Source organism: Fukomys damarensis, unplaced genomic scaffold (assembly GCF_012274545.1).
Source record: "Fukomys damarensis isolate Sample0158 unplaced genomic scaffold, DMR_v1.0_HiC HiC_scaffold_9, whole genome shotgun sequence".
Taxonomy (NCBI): domain Eukaryota; kingdom Metazoa; phylum Chordata; class Mammalia; order Rodentia; family Bathyergidae; genus Fukomys; species Fukomys damarensis.
In genome coordinates, this window is record NW_022900921.1 from 11,930,114 (window position 1) to 11,954,345 (window position 24,232).

A 24,232-nucleotide genomic window follows, 5' to 3' on the forward strand; every position below is an offset into this window, starting at 1 on the left:
CCACAGTAGATGTTAACAGGAAGAAGATGAACAATTACACGTACGAGGTTGAAGAGCAGTAGGTAGAAAGGGGAATCTGCTCTCCTGTTTTGTTTCTGTCCATGATTTAAATTTCTGTCTGCCTCTTGCCACTGAGAGCAATTACAGAAAGTCTCCAGCCTCTCTTAGTGGGGTTGGGGGCAGGTAGCCACCTGCACTTGCAGTGCCCCGAATAAAACAGGGTCCACTGAAGAGGGTCAATAAACCTTATTTGAGCTGAAAATACTACACAGAAAGATGACTCAGTGCGTACCAGGCAGGTGGCAGATGATTCAGCAGCAGGAAAGAGCTATCAATACACTGAAATAAAGGTTTCCCCTTCCCCCAAAATTTCCCTGAGTACATCGTTGAAACACTGTGAAGTCTATGACAAAGTACTTTCTCAATCACAGGAGTTTAAACTCAGTAGGGGCATGAAACAACCATAATCATTGGTGGTTTGGGGATGCCAACAGAGGTGACAAAGTCAAGAAAAACTGAAGAGTAGGAAATTAACATAAATTTAGTAACTTTTCCCAGGGGATTGGCCTCTTGCCGTTACAAGTGTTTCTCAAAGCAGGCCTTTTGAAGGTCGGTTTTAGCAACATGGCAGAGAGTGGTTCTATGTGGAAATTTAAGTATATCATGTGGTTTTATATGGCACTGGACAAAACGTTGTGAAAGCCTCAGGTGCAAGGCTGAAAAGAACTCTATCTCAAACAACTTTGATGGAAGACGTTATACTGTAATAGTTTTTTAAATGACTTTGGCTTTGATTAAAACAATATTGATGTTAAAGATCACTATAAACAGTTTGAATAAAGGGAAGATCCTAAAAGCATGAAAAGTTATACTTGAAAAGTATATATTTGATTTTAAATATGTATGCATAACTAAATTAATATGTAAAATATTATAAGTATTTGGTTCATGTTCACTAGTATCTCTAAATATGAATAACTTGGACCTAAAACTTTAATAGCTCATTAGGAAAATAGGGCACGCCTTCTATTCAGTACCATCCTATATCTAATCTATAGTAAAAGTTCTATCAAGGCAAATATATATTGTCCAACAATACAGGAATGCTTCAGCAAATTGCAGTGCAGTCAGAAATGGACTGTCATGCTGACTAGTCTACAATGAGAAAGAATTTGACCAGGGGAAGTATTTATTATATAATGTGAATTACAACATAGCATATAAAATTATATAAACATACAAGTACTGAGTCACTGACAAAATACATAAGAGTACAAAAAGAAAAAAATATTGGAAATCAAAAATATTAAGTGACTGTATCTGAGGGATGGGATAATGGCTAATAATTTTTTTATGCTTTTCTGTATTTATAAAATCTTTTGTATGAGCATGCATTATGTTCTCAACAATCTAATTTGATTAAATACTTAAGGCTCCAGTTCCTGGCAGCCTCACATGTCCTAGAAATGCCCGCATTCTCCCATCACCAACAGTGATTTCAAGGAATCAGATAACTGCAAGTCAGCAAGGCAAAGCAGGCCCAAGGAAGTTTACTTCCTGTAGGCTTTTGCGTCCTTTGAGACAGGAGATTAGGGTGTGGCAAAACCAGCTGGGGAAGTAGGTGTGGCCCGTTAATTACAATATCCCAGGACACATGCCCAGAACAGTTGCCAAAGCCAGGCATACGGACTTTTCACAAGAATTCAAACAGGTTTTCCATAAAGTGGCCTAGACTTGACGTCAGCCTGAGGAGTGGGTGGCCCAAATAGGACGGTCCACACTGACCATGGTGACAGAACACATTGTCACTGTGTTCCCTCTTGCACGGCGGTCCACGCGCACGCCGCCGGGCAGTAGTGAGGAACCTACAGCATGTGTGCCCCGGGACGCAGAACACTCTCTGTCTGCATGCGAGCCGCGTTGCCCCAGCATCGCCCCAACAGCCCAGCTAAGACAGTGTTGGCACTTTGCCATTCGTCAGTGGGTTTTGGCTCGCAGTTGGGCACTGGGTCTCTAAAAGGTTCACCATCGCTGCTGTCGGGTGTACTTCTTTTCCTACTTTTACTTGGCCCAAACTCCCTCTGCAAAGACTGTTTCTTTTCCTACCTTTAATAAAACTTTCTTACTATTTGTGCTTGTCTTGACCAATTCTTTGCTCAGGACAGAAAGAACCTAGACACCACCTCTATAAGGAGACTCCAGCACCCCAAATCATTGTCTGAATCTTGGCTCCACCACTTACTGCCTAAAGCCTCGAGGGGGTCATTTCATCCCTGTAAGTTTTTATGTCATAGAAACAGACAGAGCCTGCCGTATGCAGGTTGGAAAGGGGGTGCCGTACGCTTCAGCGATGTGTAGAGGAAGAGTGAGATAAAAGAGTTAGTGGGGGAAAAGTGGAATAGGAGGAAACAACAGGATAAAAGTGAGCCAAGGATGTGAGAAGCCCCTTGAAGTGGAAAACCAGTGAAGGGGGAGGAAAAAGGGCTCCACAGCTATAGCAGGAAAGGAGCAGGAGAGCTCTCCTCGGGAGGACACTGAGAGGGCTCAGTTCCCTACTTACTGCTAACAACGTTGGATGTGATTGCAGATATGGTACAGGTTCTAGATGATATCCATTTTTACTTATGAGAACTACAGTCCTGCTTTACATAGCAGGGGGAGATGTATGAAATTCATGGACCCTGAAGATTCTTGAGGATGAGAACAGAAAGAGCTCTTGGTTGTGGCTGAATGTGCTTTGGGAGCAGGTACCAACTCGGCAACAGCAGGTTCAGGAGTGACACACATGCTCACTTAGGAACGGCTGAGAAGTCTCACCCAATGTGTCTCAGCATGCTGACCCCGAAGAATCCAGGGACAGCACTACTGACTGTGCTGCAGATTTTTTGGAAACATAAACAAGTAAGAATCCAAATTCAAGGTGCCTATGCTTTAACAAGAACGTAAGAATATATATCATTATAACATTGCTCTGAGGCATGAAATGATTATCAAATACTAGAAATTGTTTTAAATTCATTATGCACTGGTATTGTTAAGCAAAACAACAAATTATATAATATTATGTAAGGTTTTGATAAATCAGATATATTCCCCGGAAAAAAGAATGCAAGTGCAGACCATGAACAATAATAATATTAGCAAACCGGGCATGGTGGCACAGGCCTATAATCCAATCCCAGCTACTCTGGAGGCTGAGACAGGAGGACTGTAAGTTTGAGACAAGCCTGGACGATTCAGTGAGACCCTGTCTCAAAAAGGGAAGAGGGCTGCAGGCTGGAGGTTGAAATTCAATGGTGAAGCATTCGCCTAGCATTCACAAGGATCTGGGTCCAGTACTGACACAACAATAGTAATATTAACAGTTCACATTTGTTTGTGTTAAAAAAAAACTGATAGGAATATAGAAATTTTTAATGTTATTTTAATTGTTTTTTTTTATTGGTGCTTCCTGACTTATCTGAAAGCAGCATGTAATATTTTGCAATAAAGAATGAAAAACATCCTATTTCCTAATTAGCTTTAATTATGAACTAAAAGACTGGTGTACCATACTACTGTAAACATGGACAAATAAAACAGAAAATACCTCTCCACCAAACACTGGGAATAAATCTTAGGAAAAGAGAAACAGAAATAAATTTAGTTTCCTTTCCTCTTCCCACACCCAAGATATTAACAGAAAAGTCAAGATATGTAGTTTAAAAACTGAAGGCCTAATTTATCATGATGCTATATTTAAAAAAAAAAAAACCTTAACCAAAAAGAAAAAAAAATCTTGAAAACTTCCAAGTAGTTTATTAGCTTTGAAAAGCAAATCATGTTATATCATCCTAAAAAGATTAGAGCTTCAAGATTTTATCGTATTGCATTACATTGGCAAGAATACATATAAAGCCCAGTTCCTACCTTTATTGTTAATAGCTTTCTAATCCCTTACCAGGAATTTATAGTTTAGAAATGGCAACATATCTTAAAGATTAAAGCCATGTGACAAATAGTTCATGTCCCTTAATAACCAAATCACATGCCTTAGATCGGGCGAGCTTATCTGCCTTTTCCTTCTATACAGTTACATTGGTAGGAAATACTTTATATCCCTATTACATGAATGATGAATGAGATCGTTGGTTATGGTCTGTTATTTGCTTGGCTGTAGTCAATATGTTTTCTTTGGACAGGGATTTCCGTGATTTATCTCTCTCCCGGCCTTATCACTTATTAACTCTGAGTAGACAGGAAAAAGCCAAGGTTGTATATAAGGCCTCATGGCCATTTAGACCTCTAATGTCACTGAAAATATCCCTTTTAATGATCCTGTTACACTAGCTACTCAAGCCCTGATTATGCTCCACTCCAAATAGGAAATAAAGGTCATATTTCTTGGAAAGTATATACATAAAATATGCAAAATAATATGCTTCCCTTAGTCTGGTTTTATTCTTGGCAGAAATGGCTTTCATTTTATAGATGTCACAGAAGTACAATGGTTACTTTTAGTGATTTTCGTTGTTTTGCACGTTATATTACCAACAGTATTTACTCATAGAAACACCAGCAGATTCAGAATCACCAATCCCATTAACATACATCAGATGAGGGGGGCGGGAATCACATTTTGTGAAAAAGAAACAAAACACCCTTCGATGGAAAGAAGATGGGGGCCGACTCTTCATATCTCAAAAGCTGAAAGAATAAACATTCCCTCTGCTTTGAATTTTTTCCTATGCATGTAAACGGCTCATTGTGAGTCTTGTTTGAGACATGCGGACAGGAGTAGCCTGTGAATTTTTCTTTCTTACTTGGTTGAACTAAGGCAGAACTACTAGTCAAGTGTTCATTGCACAGCTGAATCCTAAGCGAAAACAATCTCATAAAAAGGAAAGAAATCTGCCTTCCTTTCCCCTACTCTGTGTGAGCTTGCTTCGGCCTGTCTTTGTAACAGTTAGCATGTATGTAAAATATTACCCCTTGCAGAACATTTTCATGTCCATTCTTTCACTGATAATCACAACACCCTTGGAAGCACAGAAAGCACAGATGATGGCCCCACCATCATCAAGCTGAACAAGCTGAGAATGTAGTGCCTTAACCCTTTGTCTCCTGAAATTCCATATCCAATCAATCTCAGAGTCCTTTCCACTCTGCCTCTTAAATACTCTCTGAATCCTCTCACTTCATTCTCTCTCCACCCATTACTAACTCAGAGTTGCCTGATCTCTTCCTGTGACTACAGCAGTGCCCTCCCAAGAGGTTTCTGACATTCATGCTGATCTATGCTCCATCCAGTAAGTTATTTTTCTTCTGAATTATAGATCTGCTCAGGTCCATCTGTTATTTCAGACACTGCAAGAACTCCTCAAAAGAGAACTATGAAACTCCTCCCCATGGCTTACAAAGATTCCTGCATACTTATCCCTGTCCACTTCTCCAAACTTCCAGCTCACCATTCTCATTCATACTCTGGATTCTTAAATCTCCGTGGAATTACTGCAGTCTTCCAAGATGCCACATTTCACCCCCGCCCAGTGCTTTTTACATGCCTTATATGCTGGAACACTCCTTCTGTTTCCCCTACCCCCACCTTTCAATGATGGCTGCATTAACTCTTGGTCTTGCTTCAAACCTCAGCTTTTGCATCTTTTTCTCTGGGGAAATATCTTGGGCTCTTCAGTGTTCCTTTGTTATATGCTTATCTGAAACCTCTCTGTTGTCTTTCTGGAAACTTACCACATTTGGAATAATAAACTTATGAAAATACACATTCCCTGTTGGACTGTAAGATCGATGAAAACAGGGACTGTATCCAGTCTTGTTTAACACTGTTTTAGAATATCACTAGAACTGGTTTAGAACATTGCCTAGAATAGAACAGGCAATCTGCAAACACTCATGAGACAAATGCATGACATAACAAAAGGAAGTGGCAAAATCAGAACAAAAACACAGATCGTCTCATTCCTACTCTAGTACCTAGAAAGAAACAATTTCTTTCATCATGATGAAAGTTGGCACATACCTAATATAAATCAATGTGTGCTCTATTAGCCAGCTGTTTGGATTTTCAAGAGAAACAACACCCCCACTATCTGCTTTTCTTGTTTTGAGTTTAAGTGAGCATTCAAACTGGAGCAGGCAAGTCAGCCCCACATTATTTATACTGAACCATACACTCCTTAAATAAAAGTACTGTAAAAATCTCTCCGTTTTACAGATGAGAAAATGAAAAATATTAATATACACATTTCTTTAATAGAAACCCCAACTATTGTGTTCCATGCATAAAAAATTTAAGAGAAATGGATAGATTCTTAATTAACAGCTCTTATTTACATTCCATGTCGTTCAGCACACAAAAATCAATGAGGACCCATTGATCCTTAGCAATATGTCAATCAGTCATTAGAGAATATCTATTGTGAGTAAGATACTGGTTTAAGATACTTCAACATATTATACAAAATAGTGTAAGATATTCTTTAAGAAGTGAGTGGACTTTTTATGATTTATCTCCCTAAGAACAGAACAAGAGCACTATGGGTGTAAGAAAGTTAATAATGAATGAGTGGTCTAAGCACATGGAACAAGAGAGATCCAGTCAATCAAGACGAGCATTAGGGGACATCAAAGTCACCTTGTCCAGTTGGCTCACTTTACACTGCAGAAACTGGAGTCCACAGCACATAAGTAACTTGTATTAGGTCTCAGGGCCAGTTAAGAACAAGGCTGGTGCTAGTATACAGGGCTCTGTGCTTTCAGTCCTGTTCTCTGTCAGCTATACCTACAGTGTCCATAGAACACTCAGAGGAAACAGAATTTGATCTGAAACTAGGTCTTGAACCTGCTGGTGCAAACAGGGATTGCCGTGTTCACGGTAACTGAATATGAAGTGATCCCACATCTCAGCAAGGAGACTGGTTTCAATGAAGCTAAGAAAACTCTGTTCCCAGAGCAGAATAAGCTGGGCCAAGCAGAAGAGTTTGGGCTACATGTTATACAGCAAGCAAACAGGCAAGGTTTCTCTGCAGGGCAATGGTAAGAAAATGGCTTTTGAGTAGCTAAACATGGCACCGAATTAGTGTAAGAATAAAAGCTAAAGAATGGGAGATTCATTAGGCTCTAACTCATTTCTCCCTTAAAACCGATGGCTTTGTTCATACTCAGGTGGTGGTTTTCATTTTGTGCAGGAGGTTTCTAAAAACTAAAAACAGCACTTTCTGGCCTGAAACCTCTTACATCTGGATTTGTAGCTGCTTGTAACCTGAACAATCAGGGAGTTGGTGTGTTATGGCCTACAGAAAGAAGGCAGGAGTTTGAGATGGAAGGAAGAGGAAGGCCATGTGAAGTTCTACAGAGCTTTACAACTCAGGGCTGTCTTATCAGAATATGTATAGTTTGAGGCCATTCCTGAACAAATATTTCTTATAACCTGATAATGTTCAAATGTCATTCTTCCTCCAAGGGTTCGGGTACTGGAGGCTTGTTCTCCAAGGTCATATTAAGTGGGGATGCCTAGCAGCAAGTAATTAGGTCACTTAGGGTGCAGTCTTTGGAAGGGCTTAGTGTAGCACCCACAGGACCTTGCTTAGTTCCTATAAGACTGGGTCATTATCAAAAGAATAAGCATTAATCCTGAATCCCTCTGGCTTTCTATCTTGCCATATGATCACTCTTGCACACCCCCCTGCCACCTTACCATCTTCCATGGTGTGAGGCAGCCCAGGGGACCCTCACCAGACGCCAAACAGATGAGACCATTTGATCTTTACTTTTAGTCTCCAAAAGTGTTACCTAAATTAAGACCTCTTTATAAGGATTCAGCCTCAAGTATTTTGCTATAGCAACAAAAAATAGAGTAATATATAAAGAAAGTTATGTTCACATTTATTAAAATCTTGGTTGTGCTGCCATATTTGTACTTTGTTCTTTTTTATTTGTGGTTGACTCTCACTAACTTTGGAGAGAGCAGGTAGAACACAGCTCTCAGTGCACTACTGTGCTGACTGAACATCATCCTACAGCCCAGTTTCCCCCTCAGACTATCCCCAGACAGAGAGGCCTCTCTGATAGTCACTGGAATGAAGGCAAGACCTGCATTTGGATTGGGTCACTTCTTATCAGGAAAACCAAGCCTAAGAACTGCGAAGAAGTAGCTAATGGCTCCTAAAAATCTTTTATTAGATCCAAGGACATTCAGAGCTTAGCAGGAGAGATCACAGTTTTAAAAGATCCAATCACTTAAAGATTTAATGACTACAAGGAAGCAAGCTGTGATAATAACAATAAAGGCACGAGGGAGACCCCCAGATGGCAGTGGAGATCTGGAGACCCCAGATGGCAGTAGAGATTCCTATTGGATTGAGGGGTGGGACACGAGATCATAGGGCTTTCAAAACAATCTTGCCATTAGAAAGGGTTTTTAGTTCCTTCTTTTAGGATTATCGTTTGAAATTTAAGGTCACCCTTGCTCTGCATCTGCACAAAAATAATTGAACACAATAAAGTGAGATCTGGAAAGTGCTACTGAGCTTTTTTATTCTAATCCGTGATTCGAATCGGGCAAACACAAGAGCACTGTACATCTGGTGGCTGAGACTTCCTTAGGTGAGCTGCACTCACCACCCTCACACAAGTGGAACTAGCTTGCAGGGAGTCTGTGCTTAGTTAGAGTCTTTCCTCATACCCCTAAAACTGGCTGTATTTGAATAGATGAGACCAGGTTGCTTCCCTCCTTCCCTCTCATTCTGTCTTCCTTCATCCTCCCCCAGCCAATGCTTTAATAATTATAAATCAATCACTGCATAAACCTTTAGAGCTTTCCGCATTTACACACCCAAACTCTCCTGCACACTCTGAAAGCACTCATAGCACCTTAATTGTGGGGTATTAAAATCTTTAGCTCCATGACATTGAGGTTCCCCCCCACCTCAGGAAAATATTCCAAGTGGCATTTCACTAAGAAATGAGAGATTTAGCTTCCCCAGTCCAGAGAAGTAAGTATCACATCTTGAAACTCTATGGATCATTAAAAAAAAAGCAGTGTAAATTTCTGTGAGTGGACAAAGGAGGTGTGCGGTACATACAGAGTGATCTGAGCAGTTGTTTGGATTCAAAGAACAGAGAGGTTTTATGGCCCCTTTCTGTGCTTCACTCATAAGTGCTGACAAGCAGGTAAACTGAGCAACGCACAGGAGACTGGAGCCCCAGCCATGGAAAAGGGACCCTGTGCAGAACACCTTTAATGCTAATGATTGTGAGGCCTACATGTGGTTTCACCAATTAAGAGATGCCTTTTTTTTTTTTTTTGGAAATATGATGTCAAAGTAAGTGTTAATAGCCAAAGAGAACAGCAGGGAACTCTCTGTGCCAATGGCTTCAAATTTTTATTTTTCCATTATAGGGAATTCTCTCCCCCGCCTCCTTAAAAAGCAAAGTCCTTTTGCCTGTTGTCTACAGTGTGAGGCAGGGTGGCCAGGAGCATTTCCCCTACCCTAAATTTCCCTCACATGTACATTTGTGTATACACAACTTAGCATTCTGCTCCTTAACTACCTTCCTAGATTTTCAAATCCACCACTTTTACCTTTGACCTTAGTTCCAGTATGAAGCAGATTTTCCAAGATGCAATTTCTTAAATTGGTGGCAATTATTTTTTTAATGATTAAAAAAATCTCAAAATAACGATAGGTCCCTAGCTATTTTCTTTTGAGAACTTAAGTAATTTAATGGGGATGAAGGGGTTTAAAAAAAAAAAACTTTTATGGCCAGGTGGCTCTAGGGGATATTTTGTTGAACACTGATTAAAAATAATTTCTTCTAAATGAGACTTGACCACAAAATGGAACCATTAATGGGTAGGGACATTGTCACCAAAGCGGAAACCATGGCTGATTGCCTCTTGTACCTCCCACCACACAAGCATTTTCTTCTTTTTCTTCTGCTTTTCTTGTTCTTAATAGCAGAGTAAATAAGCAGCCAGTGAGGCCTAAATGTTTTCAGCCAAAAACAGAGTCCAAACTCCTCAGAGAAAACATTTGGCCTCTGTGGTTTTGTAATATGTTCCAGAACACCGAGTTCAGTGAGGAACATTGTGAAAAACTCCATCCACTGGAATGATGGTGGGGAATGTTACAGTATCAGAAATTTCAATTGGTCCTTTTCCTGCAAGCCCATAATGAGGCTTGTAAAAAAAAAAAAAAAATAGTGCTATGTGGAAGTTCTCATGGGAAAAATGAATGGCAAGAAATCCTAGCTTTAAAAGAAACAGCTAATCTGCTAGTTTGATTGTTCTTCAAAACTTACACTGAACCAATGAGCCTAATTAAAAACACTTGGCCTAGTTCTATAAACCATCATAGCTTTCTCTATGCTTCGTTTGTATACACCACAAAACTCCAGATAGACTATTATTTTTTCAAGTGCTCACTAACAAAGTGCTGACTTTGTTGGGATGGCTGAGCTAATTTCTTGAACTCAGTGTGAAACCTTAGCTAAACAAAATTGTGGTAATTTTCCTTAATTTGTAAAAGTGATTGGAGTGCAAACAAAATTTTCCTCTTGGGTCAATCCTATAATTTTCAATTAACTAAAACTAATCGTCAGGCAGGCACCAAACCTGCATTTTGTTTAAAGGGCTGGGAGGCATTTCCAAGGGTCAAGATGTATTCATTGTTTTTATCATTTTGAGAGAGAAAGAGACAATGACGAACAACAATGTTCAGATGTTCAGTTTTGTTTCCGGTATTAAAATAGAAGGGAAAGATGCTCTGAGGTAAAATGTTACAGCAAAATAAAGTCTGTCCATTTCATTGTTTGGTTATAATTAGAATGTATTAACGGAGCTATCCTTTCACTGCACTGAATGTCTTTGTGTGAAATCAACTTCCCCTCTGTCCTTATCTGGCTTTATTGTCTTTTCTTAGGTGCAGAGGAGAACTGGAACCAGTTCATAGTGGTGACTAGCCAGATATGACAAACATTCACCACTCCATGTGTGACCAGCACCATAACTTTCGTCTTTGCCTTCCACTGAGTTAGGGTGGGGAGTCTCGGGTTCTACCCAGAAATGTATCATTGGAATCTGACTTGGGAAAAGGACTCTGGGTGTTTGGTCTGCAGACTACAATCTGGGGGCACTCAGACCACGCACTGGCATGTTCCCACATCCTCCTGCCTTTCCAGATCCTGCCTGGTTTGCTCTGTGTGATGGGAGGGAATTCACAGTCACCCTGTAACCCTAGCTTCCTACCACAAGGCGGGTCCATGTGCCAAAGCTGTTCTCAGAGCACAAAATGGAGTTCACCAGGAAAGAAGGCACTGACCCAGAATCAAATATAAAAATTACCATTGTATTTAATACAAATGTTATGTGCAGGCTAGAAGTAAGTACACTAAAGTTCACTGTTCGTTAAAGTGCACCTCTATACCACAAAGCAAATAAACCCCCAAAAGCTGGCTTAATATACAGAGAGACCACAGAGTTAACTAGCGCCTCTTTTCCCTTCTGTTATTTCTCAGGCTTCTTTCCGTATCCAAACAGTTATTTCAACAGATCCTGCCATTCATCGGGGTAACTAGATAAATCCTTAGTAATAATAACAATGGCAACAACAACAGTAATAATACAACTCAGTGAGCCAAGGGGGGCACTACAGTAGGTCTTAACAGAAACTAGTGCTTTGACAAGTACACACACACACACAAGATAAAGCAAAGGACCCCAGAGGGCCCAGGCAGCTATGAATTCACTGTCTGCTATGGCTCTTACCTGTGTAGATGAATCTGCCCGGGGTCCCTTTGCAGAACTGCTTAGATTTGTAGGACAGTGTAACTTCCACAACACCAGGGATGTGCCGAGGAGGTGTCTGCACACGGATGGCATGAGGAGTAATCAACTGGAGGAGACATTTTTGGAGGAAGAATGGTCACTGCAACAGGCAAAGGACTCATTTCACAGTTGTCTTATCAGCTTTCCATAAATGAAGGTTTAAAACACATAATTGACCTGTCAATGTTTAAACATAATCTCGATAGAACCTGAATATAAGAGACACTGGCAACAATATTCATAAGTGCTCTAAATACAACCATAACAACATTATCTGAGTTTTCCTACACACCAGGCACTGTGCTTCCTGGTCTGAAAAGGGAACCTGGGCTAATGAAATGGCTTATCTACTACAGGATATCCTTTGGAAAATCTCTGTTTGAAGCAGACACCCATATCAGAGCTGAGCTCTGCCATGCCCCTCCTGAAGCTGATGGGCCTGGTGTTTGAACTGCGCCCTGAAACACACGGGAAACCCAGAGGGAGAAAAACAGGAGGCCCAGGCACTCAGAGGAGCTGCAGAGCACAAGTATGAAATGCTCCGGGAGACCGTATGGTGCATTAACTACCAGAGGCTCCATCAAAGGACTTTCCAGGGGAAAACCAAGAATCTGCCTCCCTGGAACAGCTTATGGATCTGGCATAGCTAAGGACCCTCCATAAAAGGGAAGTGGAAGGTGGGGAGAGCACTGTAGAGCGGTTGGTCTCTGGCCCATGATGCACAGCCACGTGCACAGTGAGAACGTTCATTTCTGAACTCTGTTGGCAATCAGATTACACTGTGAAGCAGAATTTCGTTTTTATTACTCTTATCTCTGTTTATATAACTAAAATGTTATTAATGGCCATAAAATGGGCATTATCTGGTTCTTTGAAAAACCCAGCCCTGGTATTTGACTGGTTGACCTCTGAGAGGCTGGATTCTCTGTGTTCCTGCTCCATGAGGTCACCCATTGCCCACTCTGGTTCCTCTCAAACGCACTTAGCTAAGGCCATACACAGTGGATCCGGTGTACAGTCTATAATGAGTATATTCTGGTTTATGCTCCTGCAGTTCTCGTAGGGATAAGTGAGAAAGGACTTTCATTTTAATGTGCAGAATAGGCCCAATTCAAGGGTTTTACCCAAAGAATTACAGGTGCCACAATGAAAAGCCAAATACAGCCCTAGAGTCACCCCAGCCCCTGTGTAAAACTGCCCTAAAGCCAGGTCCTGGGGAAAAGAACGAAAGAAAGTTGCGGCAGGTGAAGTCCATATGTGATTTCTGTTAAATATTCCTACTTGAAACAGAGAAAAGGCATCAGGATAAAACTCATCTCAATATAGGAACCAGAAATACCTTAATATTTTCCAAGACCATACACAGTCTGAGCTGATTTGCTAAAGATACCTGCGGAAGATCATGATTATACAGAAGTCCTCGAGACTGAGGCAGTTTCCAGGGCTGAGTGAATGTCTTCGATAGCTGAGGGTTTATTCATAAAAGCACAAAGCATACTGTCTTTAAACTTGGTTCTTTGCATACTGAAAAATCTTCAAAATACACTGTATGCTTCGTAAAATATGTAAAGTATATATAATTTAACCTAACCTTGGTAAATCAAGATCATCATTTGGAACACCCTCTATTATGTCTTGCGATAACCCTGAAAAGCTTAAGTGATGACTGTGGTATGAAGGTTTGTTTTCATGCTCTAAATGCCTCCAAATAGCTATAATTTGAACGTTATTTCTATTTCATTCTTCTCCTTTGTCTCTTTCCTGCTGGTGTTTTTTGTACCTTCTAATCTGTGCTTGTAATCTGTAAGCATAGGAATCAGGAAATTGAATTTAATATTGTGTAGAGAACAGGAGAGGAAAGAAAGCATGGAAGGCAATAAAAGATGATCTTCCAAAATCAAGTGCATGTCAATCTCAACTCTTCAGATGGTGTTAGCTTAGGATGGGAACTAAGTCTTCTCTGGGACTTTTGTAATATCTACCCAATACTGCAGATTTTAATTTTTACATCTAACACTGATTGGATCAAAATCCTTCCCCCACACACTGTGGTACTGAGGATTGAACCCAGGGGCACTTTACCACTCAACTACACCTCCAGCTATTTTTCTTTCTTTCTTTCTTTCTTTCTTTTTTTCTTTTCTTTTCTTTCTTTCTTCCTTCCTTCCTTCCTTCCTTCCTTCCTTCCTTCCTTTCTTTCTTTTTCTTTTTTTGAGATAGGGTCTTGCCAAGTTGCCCAGGTTGGCCTAAAACTTATGATCCTCCTGCCTCAGCCTTCTGAGTCGCTGGGACAACAGGTGTGTACTACAGTGTCCAGCTCAATAGTGTATTTATAATCCCTTTTATCAAATGTGAAAGCAGACTCTGAAGATGGTTACATTGGTTACATCACACATCCCTTGTAATCTGCAAAATAGCCCTACAGAATAGCATAGGAGACTGGGGTGTAACTAAGAGCATGTGCTTAGCACCTTGGTTTAATCCCCAGTACCAAATAAGGAGAAGGAGGACGAAGAGGGGGAGGAGGAGCAGGAAGAGGAAATCACAGAGCAGATGGAAGGACAAATCTTCCTTCTCTTACTCATGGAAGAACTGCTCATATGGAAACTTTTTATAGCTAAACGTTTTATAATTTTAATAAACTAAAGTTTTTCAGATCCAAAGACTATATGTTTAGCTTTTGTATTCCCTTGTCATCTCCATTTTTCATTTACTGCTCCATCCTTTACTGCATTTCTGAAGGTAAAAACTGCCGTGTTGTTATGTATGAAATGTGAGACGCTTCTACTTCAAGAGTCACTTAGGATGTAGAATAGCATTCGTTCCCAGTGATAATTAGAAGAACTTTTGGCCAGACAGAAACAATTCCCCTGACTTTCCTTTTCTTGAGGGAACTCAAAATTTTAAATATGGGAAGATGTCAGTAAGTAGATGGGTGAAAAATCTTTTAAGTCTAAGAACTTATTGCTTACGAGTTGTAACATTAAGGAACAAGATTTATGGGCTTTATAAATTGATTAGATATGACCAAGATGAAACTAATGAGAAACTAATAATGAGATAAATTTTAACATAAAGCACTATGCTCAGGAAATACACGCAAGTTTTCATTTACAATTTCAATTTCAATTTTAATCAATCACCCCAACTAAAGCAGATATTCCTTCTTGAAACAACTACCCTTCACAAATGAGGTTAGAGTCTGAGTCATCACAAGTGAAGGAATTAGTTAATATTTCCCCCACAGTGGATATCATTCTGTGAACCGTCTGTAGCACTGACACATGATATTGATGATTTACAGAGGAAAAACATTCCCACTAACTTCTACCGTTGGAATGCATAGGCTTATTGACTGTAACTCAAAGAATCATGTAATTATCGCTAGAAGCAATGCTAGTGGTCACATACAACTAATCCCTTCATTTTAACAGCTAAGGACAAGACAGGACAGGACAGGACAGGACAGAAGAGGCTACTGGTTTCAAAAAATGACCCAACACCTTAAGAGAACGATAAGAATCTAGAAGCCAAGACCTTCAGATCAGACCCCAGCATCACTGTCACATGCTGTCCCAAGCCGGCTGCACTACAGGAAACGCTGACAGCAGGAGGTGGGGCTGCACTAAACCCGACTTTCTTCAACCCCTGCACTGCACTCGGCTTTCTGGGCATCATCACAGCTACATGTCACCTGTGCAGGTGCCGATTTAACCTTTCTTCTTAAAAATTGAGTAACATTTAAAAAATTTTTTATTTTATAAAAAAAATGATATCACTGTCATAATTAAGACTACTAAGAAACTGTTGTACACAATAAGTTTTCTTTTCAGTACCGAGAACTACACTCAATAATCAGCATATCCCCAGCAATTTTTTTTTTAATCTTTTGAGACCAGATCTCACTAAATCACTCAGGGTGGGCTTGAAATTGTGATTCTCTTGCCTCAGCCTCCTGGAGTACTGGGATTACAGGTGTGTTCCACTACAACTGTCTTGAACACAGGCAGTTTAAAGCTTAAAGTTTAAATTCTAGTTACAAACTCTCAATACCCGAAGCAGCCTGTTGAGAAAGGAGGCCAGTTAGTATTAAATATTAAAAACTTGTTGGCACCTGTTGACTTCTTTTGCCCTTAACATAAATCAGAGGATAAAAAGAGAACAAAAAGATAATAACTTTTGCACTATAAGATTCAATTCTACTTCATGTCTGTATGAAATCCAAAACTGTCCCCTATACTACATGAGAAACATGTTTTGCACTTTGGGAAGTACTGTTCTAGGTGATTAGAGGACAGATTCACTCTTTTGACTTAACTGCACAGCATCCAAAACTACTTCTCCCTCCTTGGAAGGCTTTACTTGCTGAACTTTTGAGATGCTAGTTATATGACTTACAAAAGTAGTACCTTTTATAATTTATCTCTGTAAGATTTGTATTCAAGGTAGTAAAACTTGACAGAAATGTCAGTTAAACTATTAGTATTTGAAACACTTAAAAATAAAATATTTTTTTTAACCTGTAAATAAGATTTTTCCCGAACTCTTCTCTTAGTTGTTGCTTCATGATTAGTTTGATTTTCCCCCTCTGCTCCATGTTTCTGCTGGCTTGCTAATTATGGAAATTTCAGTTCTATCCTTTTTCTTCTTTATGTATACGTCCAGACTTTGGTCAACTGCCTCAGCTGCGCTGACTTTCCAGTTTACACCTGTTGACATGTTCCCTTTGGCCAAGCACCAGGTTTTATTTCAGAGCCCCCAGAATCTCCCCAAATATCCTTCTTCCAACTCAAGGCCAGTGCGGCCCCAGTGACCACCTTGCTCCTGTTGCTACCTTTATATTCCTTAAGCTTCTCTTCCATCACCGTAAAGGGAATGCTATCCTTCCAAACACTCAAAATAGAGCCACATTAATTACTGTCCTCACCAGACCCCCGGCTCCTCTTTGGTTCTCTACTTTCTCCTGTGTAGGCCACCACCCTTTGTTGGGTTATCAAAATACTATGATGGCTTCTAAATTGTCTCGCTCGACCTCTGTTTTCCTGCCAAACGTTACCTTCTTCAAATACAATCTCATCATCTTCTGCCATGACCCAAGCCCTCTACTACCCCATTTGCCTGCCGGATGAAGCCCAAACTCCTTGGCCTATCTAACATTCAGGGTGCTCCAAAGCCTGACCGCCAATCTCCCTTTCTAGTCCCACTTCCCATGCCTTTCTGCGTTCTGAGGTGCATAAACACACCTCACCCTTGCCTAACATATTTCGCTTTATTCTTATTGTTCCTTTCCTAAACATTCCCATATTTAACTTGTTCTCTAAAGCCCTGATCATACCTTCTGTTCTAGTAAGCTTCACACAACCCTACAAGTCAGCATTACTTGTGTCTTTGTAGGAATAAACCCAATTCTGGCATTCATACTCTCTTTAGCCGTCTATTCTGCTTTATGCCATAAAAAGTTTCCTACTTATCTGTCTCCCATTACATAGCCCTTAGGATTAAGGACAGAGTCTAATTCACATTTGTATCCCCAGAAGTTGTGAAATTAAGGCTTTGCACTATTTTCAAAGCACCTCTGGAATTAACATGTATTTGCAAATTAGGTCACAACTGTACTAATCAGCATAGTAATCCTTATCCATAAGTCTACTCGCCTAAATCAGGTAATATTTAACTCTCATTACCTAAATTGTTCTTAATTACTAGCTTGGTTCTTGGGTCCCAATATCAGCATGGGACAACTGCTTTCATGTCATCCAAGAGATAAGAAAGCAGGACATGTTTCAAGGTCTATAATTCCACTGAAGAGTGACAGATTTTTTTAAAAAGTGTTAAGATAACAACACCAAAAATATAGACCGCATAAGAGCTACACTAAATGTTAAGTGTATTTATTCCTGAACTGACAGCTTTAGATGGGATTTTATATCTTCCTTATATGAATGCATGTATGCATGTACGTGTATAAATTCCTCATATTTTCACAGGAAATAATAATCAGGCAAAAATTATAGAGTAAATAAAGTTAGACATAGAGAAAAATTACTTCTACTGCAAGAAAAAAATGCTAAAGATTTTAAAAATAAAAGCAGAATAATATCAGTTCAGAGCAATATGTACCCCATGCAATTATGTAAGAATTAGATATATAACTGCGTCGAAGGAAGCACGTCAAGGACAGGCCTCCTGCAATAATTCTGCTCACTCTGAGCTGCCCAGATGAGTGTTTCCTGTTCTCCAGACTCAGAGCCCAGGACCAACAAAGCCCAGGACCAAAGGGCCAGATAAGGCATGTTCACTGTGCCATGGGGTGCAAAGAGAAGCTACTGTGAAGGACCAAAGGGCCTGACAGGAAGGTGGTCAAGTGGGCTATTTCTGGCAGAAGAGCTGCAGTAGGAGAGAGGACGCTTGCAGATTGTGCAGCTGTGCACCAGCCAGCAGAACTCCAAGACTGCGACCTCCAAAGTCTGGAAACCCAGAAAGGGGCGTGGGGGAGCACAACTCTCTACATTGGCTATATAAAGCCTCTAACAGACTCAAAAGTATGCCCATGTGGTAGGCAAATGAGAAAACCCAGGGCTTAAAAATATGAATGAACATGTTGTAGAATTCTAGGGAAAGGAAGGAGTCTTGGAATTGCTTCCTTCCCTGAAAGGCAATTGCATTTACTATCTGTATCACTCTAGGTCTCACTAAGCTGATGAGGGGGATGACCTCAGTGATGACTTCAGCCGTAATGACCTTTCACTGTGTTCCTCTGACGTGTCAAGCACCGTGTTAAAGTCCGGCAGTGACTTATATCCTATAGTATTAGGGGCAGGTATGGCTATTACCTGGTCCACAGATGAGGATAATGGGTTTCAGGAAAGTTAGGAAACATAATCAAGGAGCTAATGAGCAGCAAGTTGGCCTGCCTAATGACCACTATTACAAAAGCACAACTGTCTCTCCTTGCACTGTTCACTGTTTTCCCCTAATTCCCAGCACATGGACTTCATACCCTCCCTCTGCCTTTAGCAGGAAGTATATCCTTAGTGTCTCCTGTTCTTGCAATGTCCTGGGAACATTTTAAGGACTCACAAAAACCTTTCTCATTGGCAGAGGTACGATAAGAACGATTGCCCAGCAAAACAAACAAACAAATACAATTCCAGCCTAAGCTTTTGTGCGTGTTTTCTAACTAATGGAACTATATGGAAGAAATGCAGGGAAGTTCCAAGCCACAAAGCCAAAAAAATAACTGGGATTACTAGAAAACACACCAGTGATTTTTCATTACTAGTCTTAGGATTTAATATCTTAACCTTAATCACATTCGACACTAAAAAATTTAAAGGAAAAAAAAAAAAAAAAAAGACCCAAGCAAGCCAAGATTTTAAAAAAGAAAGGTAAAAAGAAGGAAAAAATTGCTCTCTGGAAAAATCATTCACATTATGGCTAAAGAAGTCCTAAAGTGGGCACTAGTACAGTGGTATACAGGGCCTGGGCTCTAGGTCACACTATCCCATTACCCACTGTCATTCTGTGTGCCTCAGTTTACCAATCAACTCGTGTACTGCACCGGCTCCAGTCTTCTCTGTGGAGGAGCCCATAATAATATTAAATATGTTTTGTGCTTGTACAGTGCTTCTCTAGGGACCCTGAAGTGCTTTCCATATTAATTTTTAAATTTATGTATTAATAATTCGCACAGCATTTGCCCTCCTCCTCAATTAGGGTGATAATATCCATCCCTTTTGAGATAGACAGGGGGTGCCGAGTGATGGACATGCAGCAGACATTTAAATAAGAAAACTGTAACATAAAAGCATAATTAAAGCTTTGAAACCAAATCAATCTAACAATTTTAAAGAGATACCACAGTGTTAGCGAACAAATAAGCAAACTGGTTTCCCCTTCCCTCTGAAACATTCATCATTTTGCAGCTAGACACCACATTTTTAAAATATTATTTTCAGGAGCTGCTAAAGCAAGCTGAAATATAAAGTGTACATTCTTAGAGCCAGTACTGGCTGAACCCCTATACTCTATTCCCCTGAAGAAGATACAACATAAATCAGAAGATGCCTCCTGAGGTCCTCAGTGTATTTTGGTTTGTTCCCTAATCAGAGGTCTCTGGGTTTCGTAACACAGATTCTTTTATTCCCAAGAACTGCCTGTCTCAAAGGCAGTATATGATTTCTCAGGGAACGTGAGAGAAAGCCAGTGGAGACATTTACTGTTTCACAAACATTCTGGTTTCTTTTGTCTTTTCAAGAAAATAACTTTAAACCAATGTTTAGCAAAGTATGTTGGGTCTCATGAATTCCCAAAGATAAACTTTATGTATGAATGTCATAGGAGACTTTGGAAACTAAATTCTTGTGAATTGAATTAAACTGGAGATTTAAGCTCTAGCTTTTGAATAGTCAGCAATGTTTCTGAACTCTATGTGAAATTTTCCTCAATATAGACAGAAACTGACACAGGAAGATTAAGTAGAGACATGAATAAGCTTCCCACTCATCGTCTATGTCCCACAAATAGAATATAAGCCCCAGCAGGACACACCCTTGGCCTTTCTGGCTTTCCCTGCGTTTCCAGTATTTCACACAGACTCAGAACTAATGAGTCCTCAATAAGTACTTGTTGAACACGGAATAAATACATCTAGTGCCACCGTTAGCGATGACAAATAAAGATTCCATAAGCTCCCTTGTGAATCTGCAGAAATGAAATTATCAGGGAAAGGGGTGTAACTCAGTGGTAGGGATTTTTCCTAGCATTCTCCAACATCATGTGACATAACACTATTCCTTTCAGAATTATTTGTAAAATATATGTGTGTGTGTGTGTGTGTGTGTGTGTGTGTGTGTGTGTATGTACTATATATTTTTCCAGACAGTACTCATATATAGTTTTATATATGCACATGAACCTTTTCTCGACTGCCACCAATGTCCTGGTAACCTTCTTAAATACGTACAATAAATATACTACCCAGCTCTTTTGACCAGGAAGCTATCCAAGACCCTCAGTCAACCTAGTTAATTGTACAAAAGAAAACAACAATGAGCACATTTTTCAAAATAACAGATCTGCGAGAAAAAGACTAAAATAAATACATTATGACTCAGCTACCTTTGGGTTCTGTGGGATCATTTAATTATTTATTTATTTTGTCATTTGTTTGTTAAAGAAACTTTCTCCAGCTCTTTTCCCAGGATATAGATCTGGCGCCAGTCGGGCCTCACTCGAGAGAGACTGGATCTCATCCCAGTCATCTGGGAGCTGCAGAAGTGCTGGTGAGCTCCTGAGATCTAGGAGAAGAGATTCCGACACCAGCACCGCCAGCCCCTATGGTCGAAAGGTGCACAATGAGCTCTTTCTCAAGGCCCGTCCTTCCACACTCAACCAAGGAGGAGTATGAGGGCTCAAGGTCCTGCGTCCCTGCCTGTTTGTTTGGAAATTGCAATATGAAAAAAAAAAAAAAAAAAAAAAAAAAAAAAAAAAAAGACAGAGAAGGCCAGATGCATTTATAGGAGGGGCTGAATCCTTGTTATCACAGCTGGTGGTTTACCAGGAATCTCTGCCTGTGGAATTAGGAAAGAAAGCTACAAAGGCCAAAGACTGATAAAGTGCGGTAAGCAGGGAATGAATTTTCCTTTAACTAAAAGAACTTTATGATCCTTCAAAGGGCTTTTACAAAATGATATCAAAGCAGTAAGACACAGCAACTCATTCTGATATCTGCACGTATGTTCAATGACTTTTCATGTTCCGCGTCCTCAGCAATTACTCATTTACCATATCCCTTCAGGTAGTGAGGTACTAATAAGGAAGTGCTACAGAAAATTGAGGTCAAATCTTTTAATACTGTAGTCCTCCGAGTGCTTTGAAGTATTTTTAAAATGTGTTACACACTTCCTGTTGTTGTAAACAAATTTACTGAATATAATTGGCAGCTCTTTCTTGATGACTCAGAGCCACCATCATTATGAAGAGGCATTAATATGCTGTGCAGTAATATGGCTTCATGTCTGTTTTTTATATATTCCATTTGTGCTCCTAGACATGAGGCCATCAGCTGTCACTTCTGCTATCAGTGAGCCTGTTTCTAACAACCCATCTCCACATATGACCTTCTCTAGTTTGCTCCTTCTGATGTTCTGTGATCATCATCTGTTAAAAATTACAGCTGAGCATAGTAGTGTATGCCTGCAGTACCAGCACTTGGAAGGCTGAGGCAGGAAGATTGCTGTGGGTTCAAGGCTAGCCTGGACTACATAGTGAGTTCAAGGCTAGTGGGAACTAATAGCGAAATTTTGTCTCAAAACAAAACAAAAACCTGAAAAAAAAATTCGCAGTTGTGGTTACCCTAAAGTCTTTTATTCTTTTTGCTTTGTTGTTAGACTTAGTTTCATACTGAATTTTGCAGTGTTAACATGATTATAATGCTCTCTGAGCTTTAGATGGTTAGGAAGTGGCTGTAAAGTCAGACATTTGGATTCAAAGCCAATTGTGGGATAGAAACAACTGTGCCACCTACAGAAAGTCATTTGACCTCTCTGATCTTCAGTTTCATTATGAGGGAATGGGGTTGGGGCACGGGAGGGAGACTAGCTATGTACTAGTGTCATTATAAAGACTCACTGATGTAATACCTATAATGAGTGTTACGGCTTATGTGTAGATGACCTCTTCAAAGCCTCATCCACTCATAGGTAGGACTTTTCAGAGGTCACTGGATCTAGGGTGTGTGAAAATGGATCATAGGTGTATGATAAGTAATTTAGTCCATTGTTTGGTTTCTGGGTATGAACAACAAGAGGGCTCACCCTGGGTGTGGGTAGCACCAACCAATAGGCTTTGTAGCCTGAATGGAATAAAAAGGAAAGGGAAGCTCCGAGCTGCAGCTTATCTGCCTCCTGCCTGCCATGCTGTGGACAGTTTCTCCTTTGCGATGCTCTTCTGCCATGCTGCCCTGCCTGGGAGCCAGGCAACTGTGGCCTGAAACTTCTATAAATTGTGAGCTAAAATAAACCTTTCTTCCTTTAATGTGTGAGTGTATGGTATTATGTCTCAATGATTAGAAAAGACAATGAGCTTAAGGAGCATTCTCACCTATAACAACCACTCAAAATGTGCTAGCTTGATCACTACTTAGTCCTTATCCTTTCCAATAGATGAATGCTCTTTATGAGTATCTATTACACAATAAATATATCTAAGTATAAACTACCTAACCACACATGCATTACCAAAAAACCAACATATATCTATTCTGTAGTGACACTCGGAAGCATCATCAAAGATAATAGTTGCTAATAACAAGCATTTATTTGAATGAATGAATGAAAAGAGAAGCAGTGTCATTTAACAAACTTACTGCCTCTAGTGAGCAAGGCCTTGTACTTGACCCAAGAGAGATTAGCCTGAATTTAACATGGGTCATGCCTTCAAGGGAGATGATAGCCCTTTAATTCACAGTTTTAAAAGGCAGAACAGTATAAGGAACGTAAGATGGTAGAGATAAGTCAGTGGAGGAATGCTGACACCAGAGTACAATATACTGCACTTGGAGCTGTGAGGGAAGATCTCACAGGAAAAGGTGATATTACATAAGATCCTAAAGAGAAAAGAGACATGGGCACAGGCAGGTGGAGAGACATTCAGTGCGGAGGAATGGCATGAGCCACACAAGAGCACAGGGACAAAGAATCCTACAGACCCAAGACCAGCTAACAATTGAGGCGAACAGGCCACAGGTCAGGGTGGGTGAAGAAGAAAAGAAAAGTAGAAAGTTTCAGTTGGTATATTTTAATCCCAGACTAAAAAGTAGGAAAGGGGAAACCAGTAAAGGTTGTAGAAGAGGGAAGTCTTTAGTTCAGAGCACCAGGGAACCATCCCGGGGATCAGCACTGAACACCCACAGGAAAGAAATACAAAACTATGTAGACATCCATTTTCTTCCTAAAGACTGCACAATTGCAGCCAGGTGTGAATTCTGTCTTTGATTAATATTAAAATTAGAAAGGCATCACACTTCTGGGCTGCTATTTTCAAGTTATGAGCACATACGTGTACTGCCTAAGCATGCTATAAACAATGAGCTGAAAATCTCATTTTAAAATCTTTGTGAGTATACCACAGTTATCCATGTAAAGGATAGAGCTGAAACACCTTGGCCATTAAAAATGAAAACACAGACAAAAGCATTTCTAGGAATACAGTGAGCATGACTAGAACTATGTAGCTATATTAAAATGGCCATTAGACTATTTTGACCTTTTTTTTAAAACATACTAACTCATTTAGAAAAGATTCCTCATAAAATTACTCAAGCTTGAAAGTTGCTCTTTTCAAAGCTTATTCAGAGTTCAGTGCAGCTAGTTCAGACAAATAAAATTTTAAATTTTGTATGAG

The 24,232-nt window shown here is 40.0% G+C and overlaps 1 protein-coding gene across 4 annotated transcripts in view; it reads right to left on the bottom strand.

Moving 5' to 3' along the window:
• Ebf1 (EBF transcription factor 1) overlaps positions 1-24,232 on the bottom strand; it is a 387,150-nt gene that overhangs the window by 68,359 nt on the left and 294,559 nt on the right. For all 4 annotated transcript variants that reach the window (XM_033761605.1, XM_010622272.2, XM_010622271.2 and 1 more), the window contains exon 10: positions 11,768-11,894. In XM_033761605.1, coding sequence (XP_033617496.1) covers positions 11,768-11,894 — 127 coding nt within the window. The remainder of the gene's footprint in view (positions 1-11,767; positions 11,895-24,232) is intronic.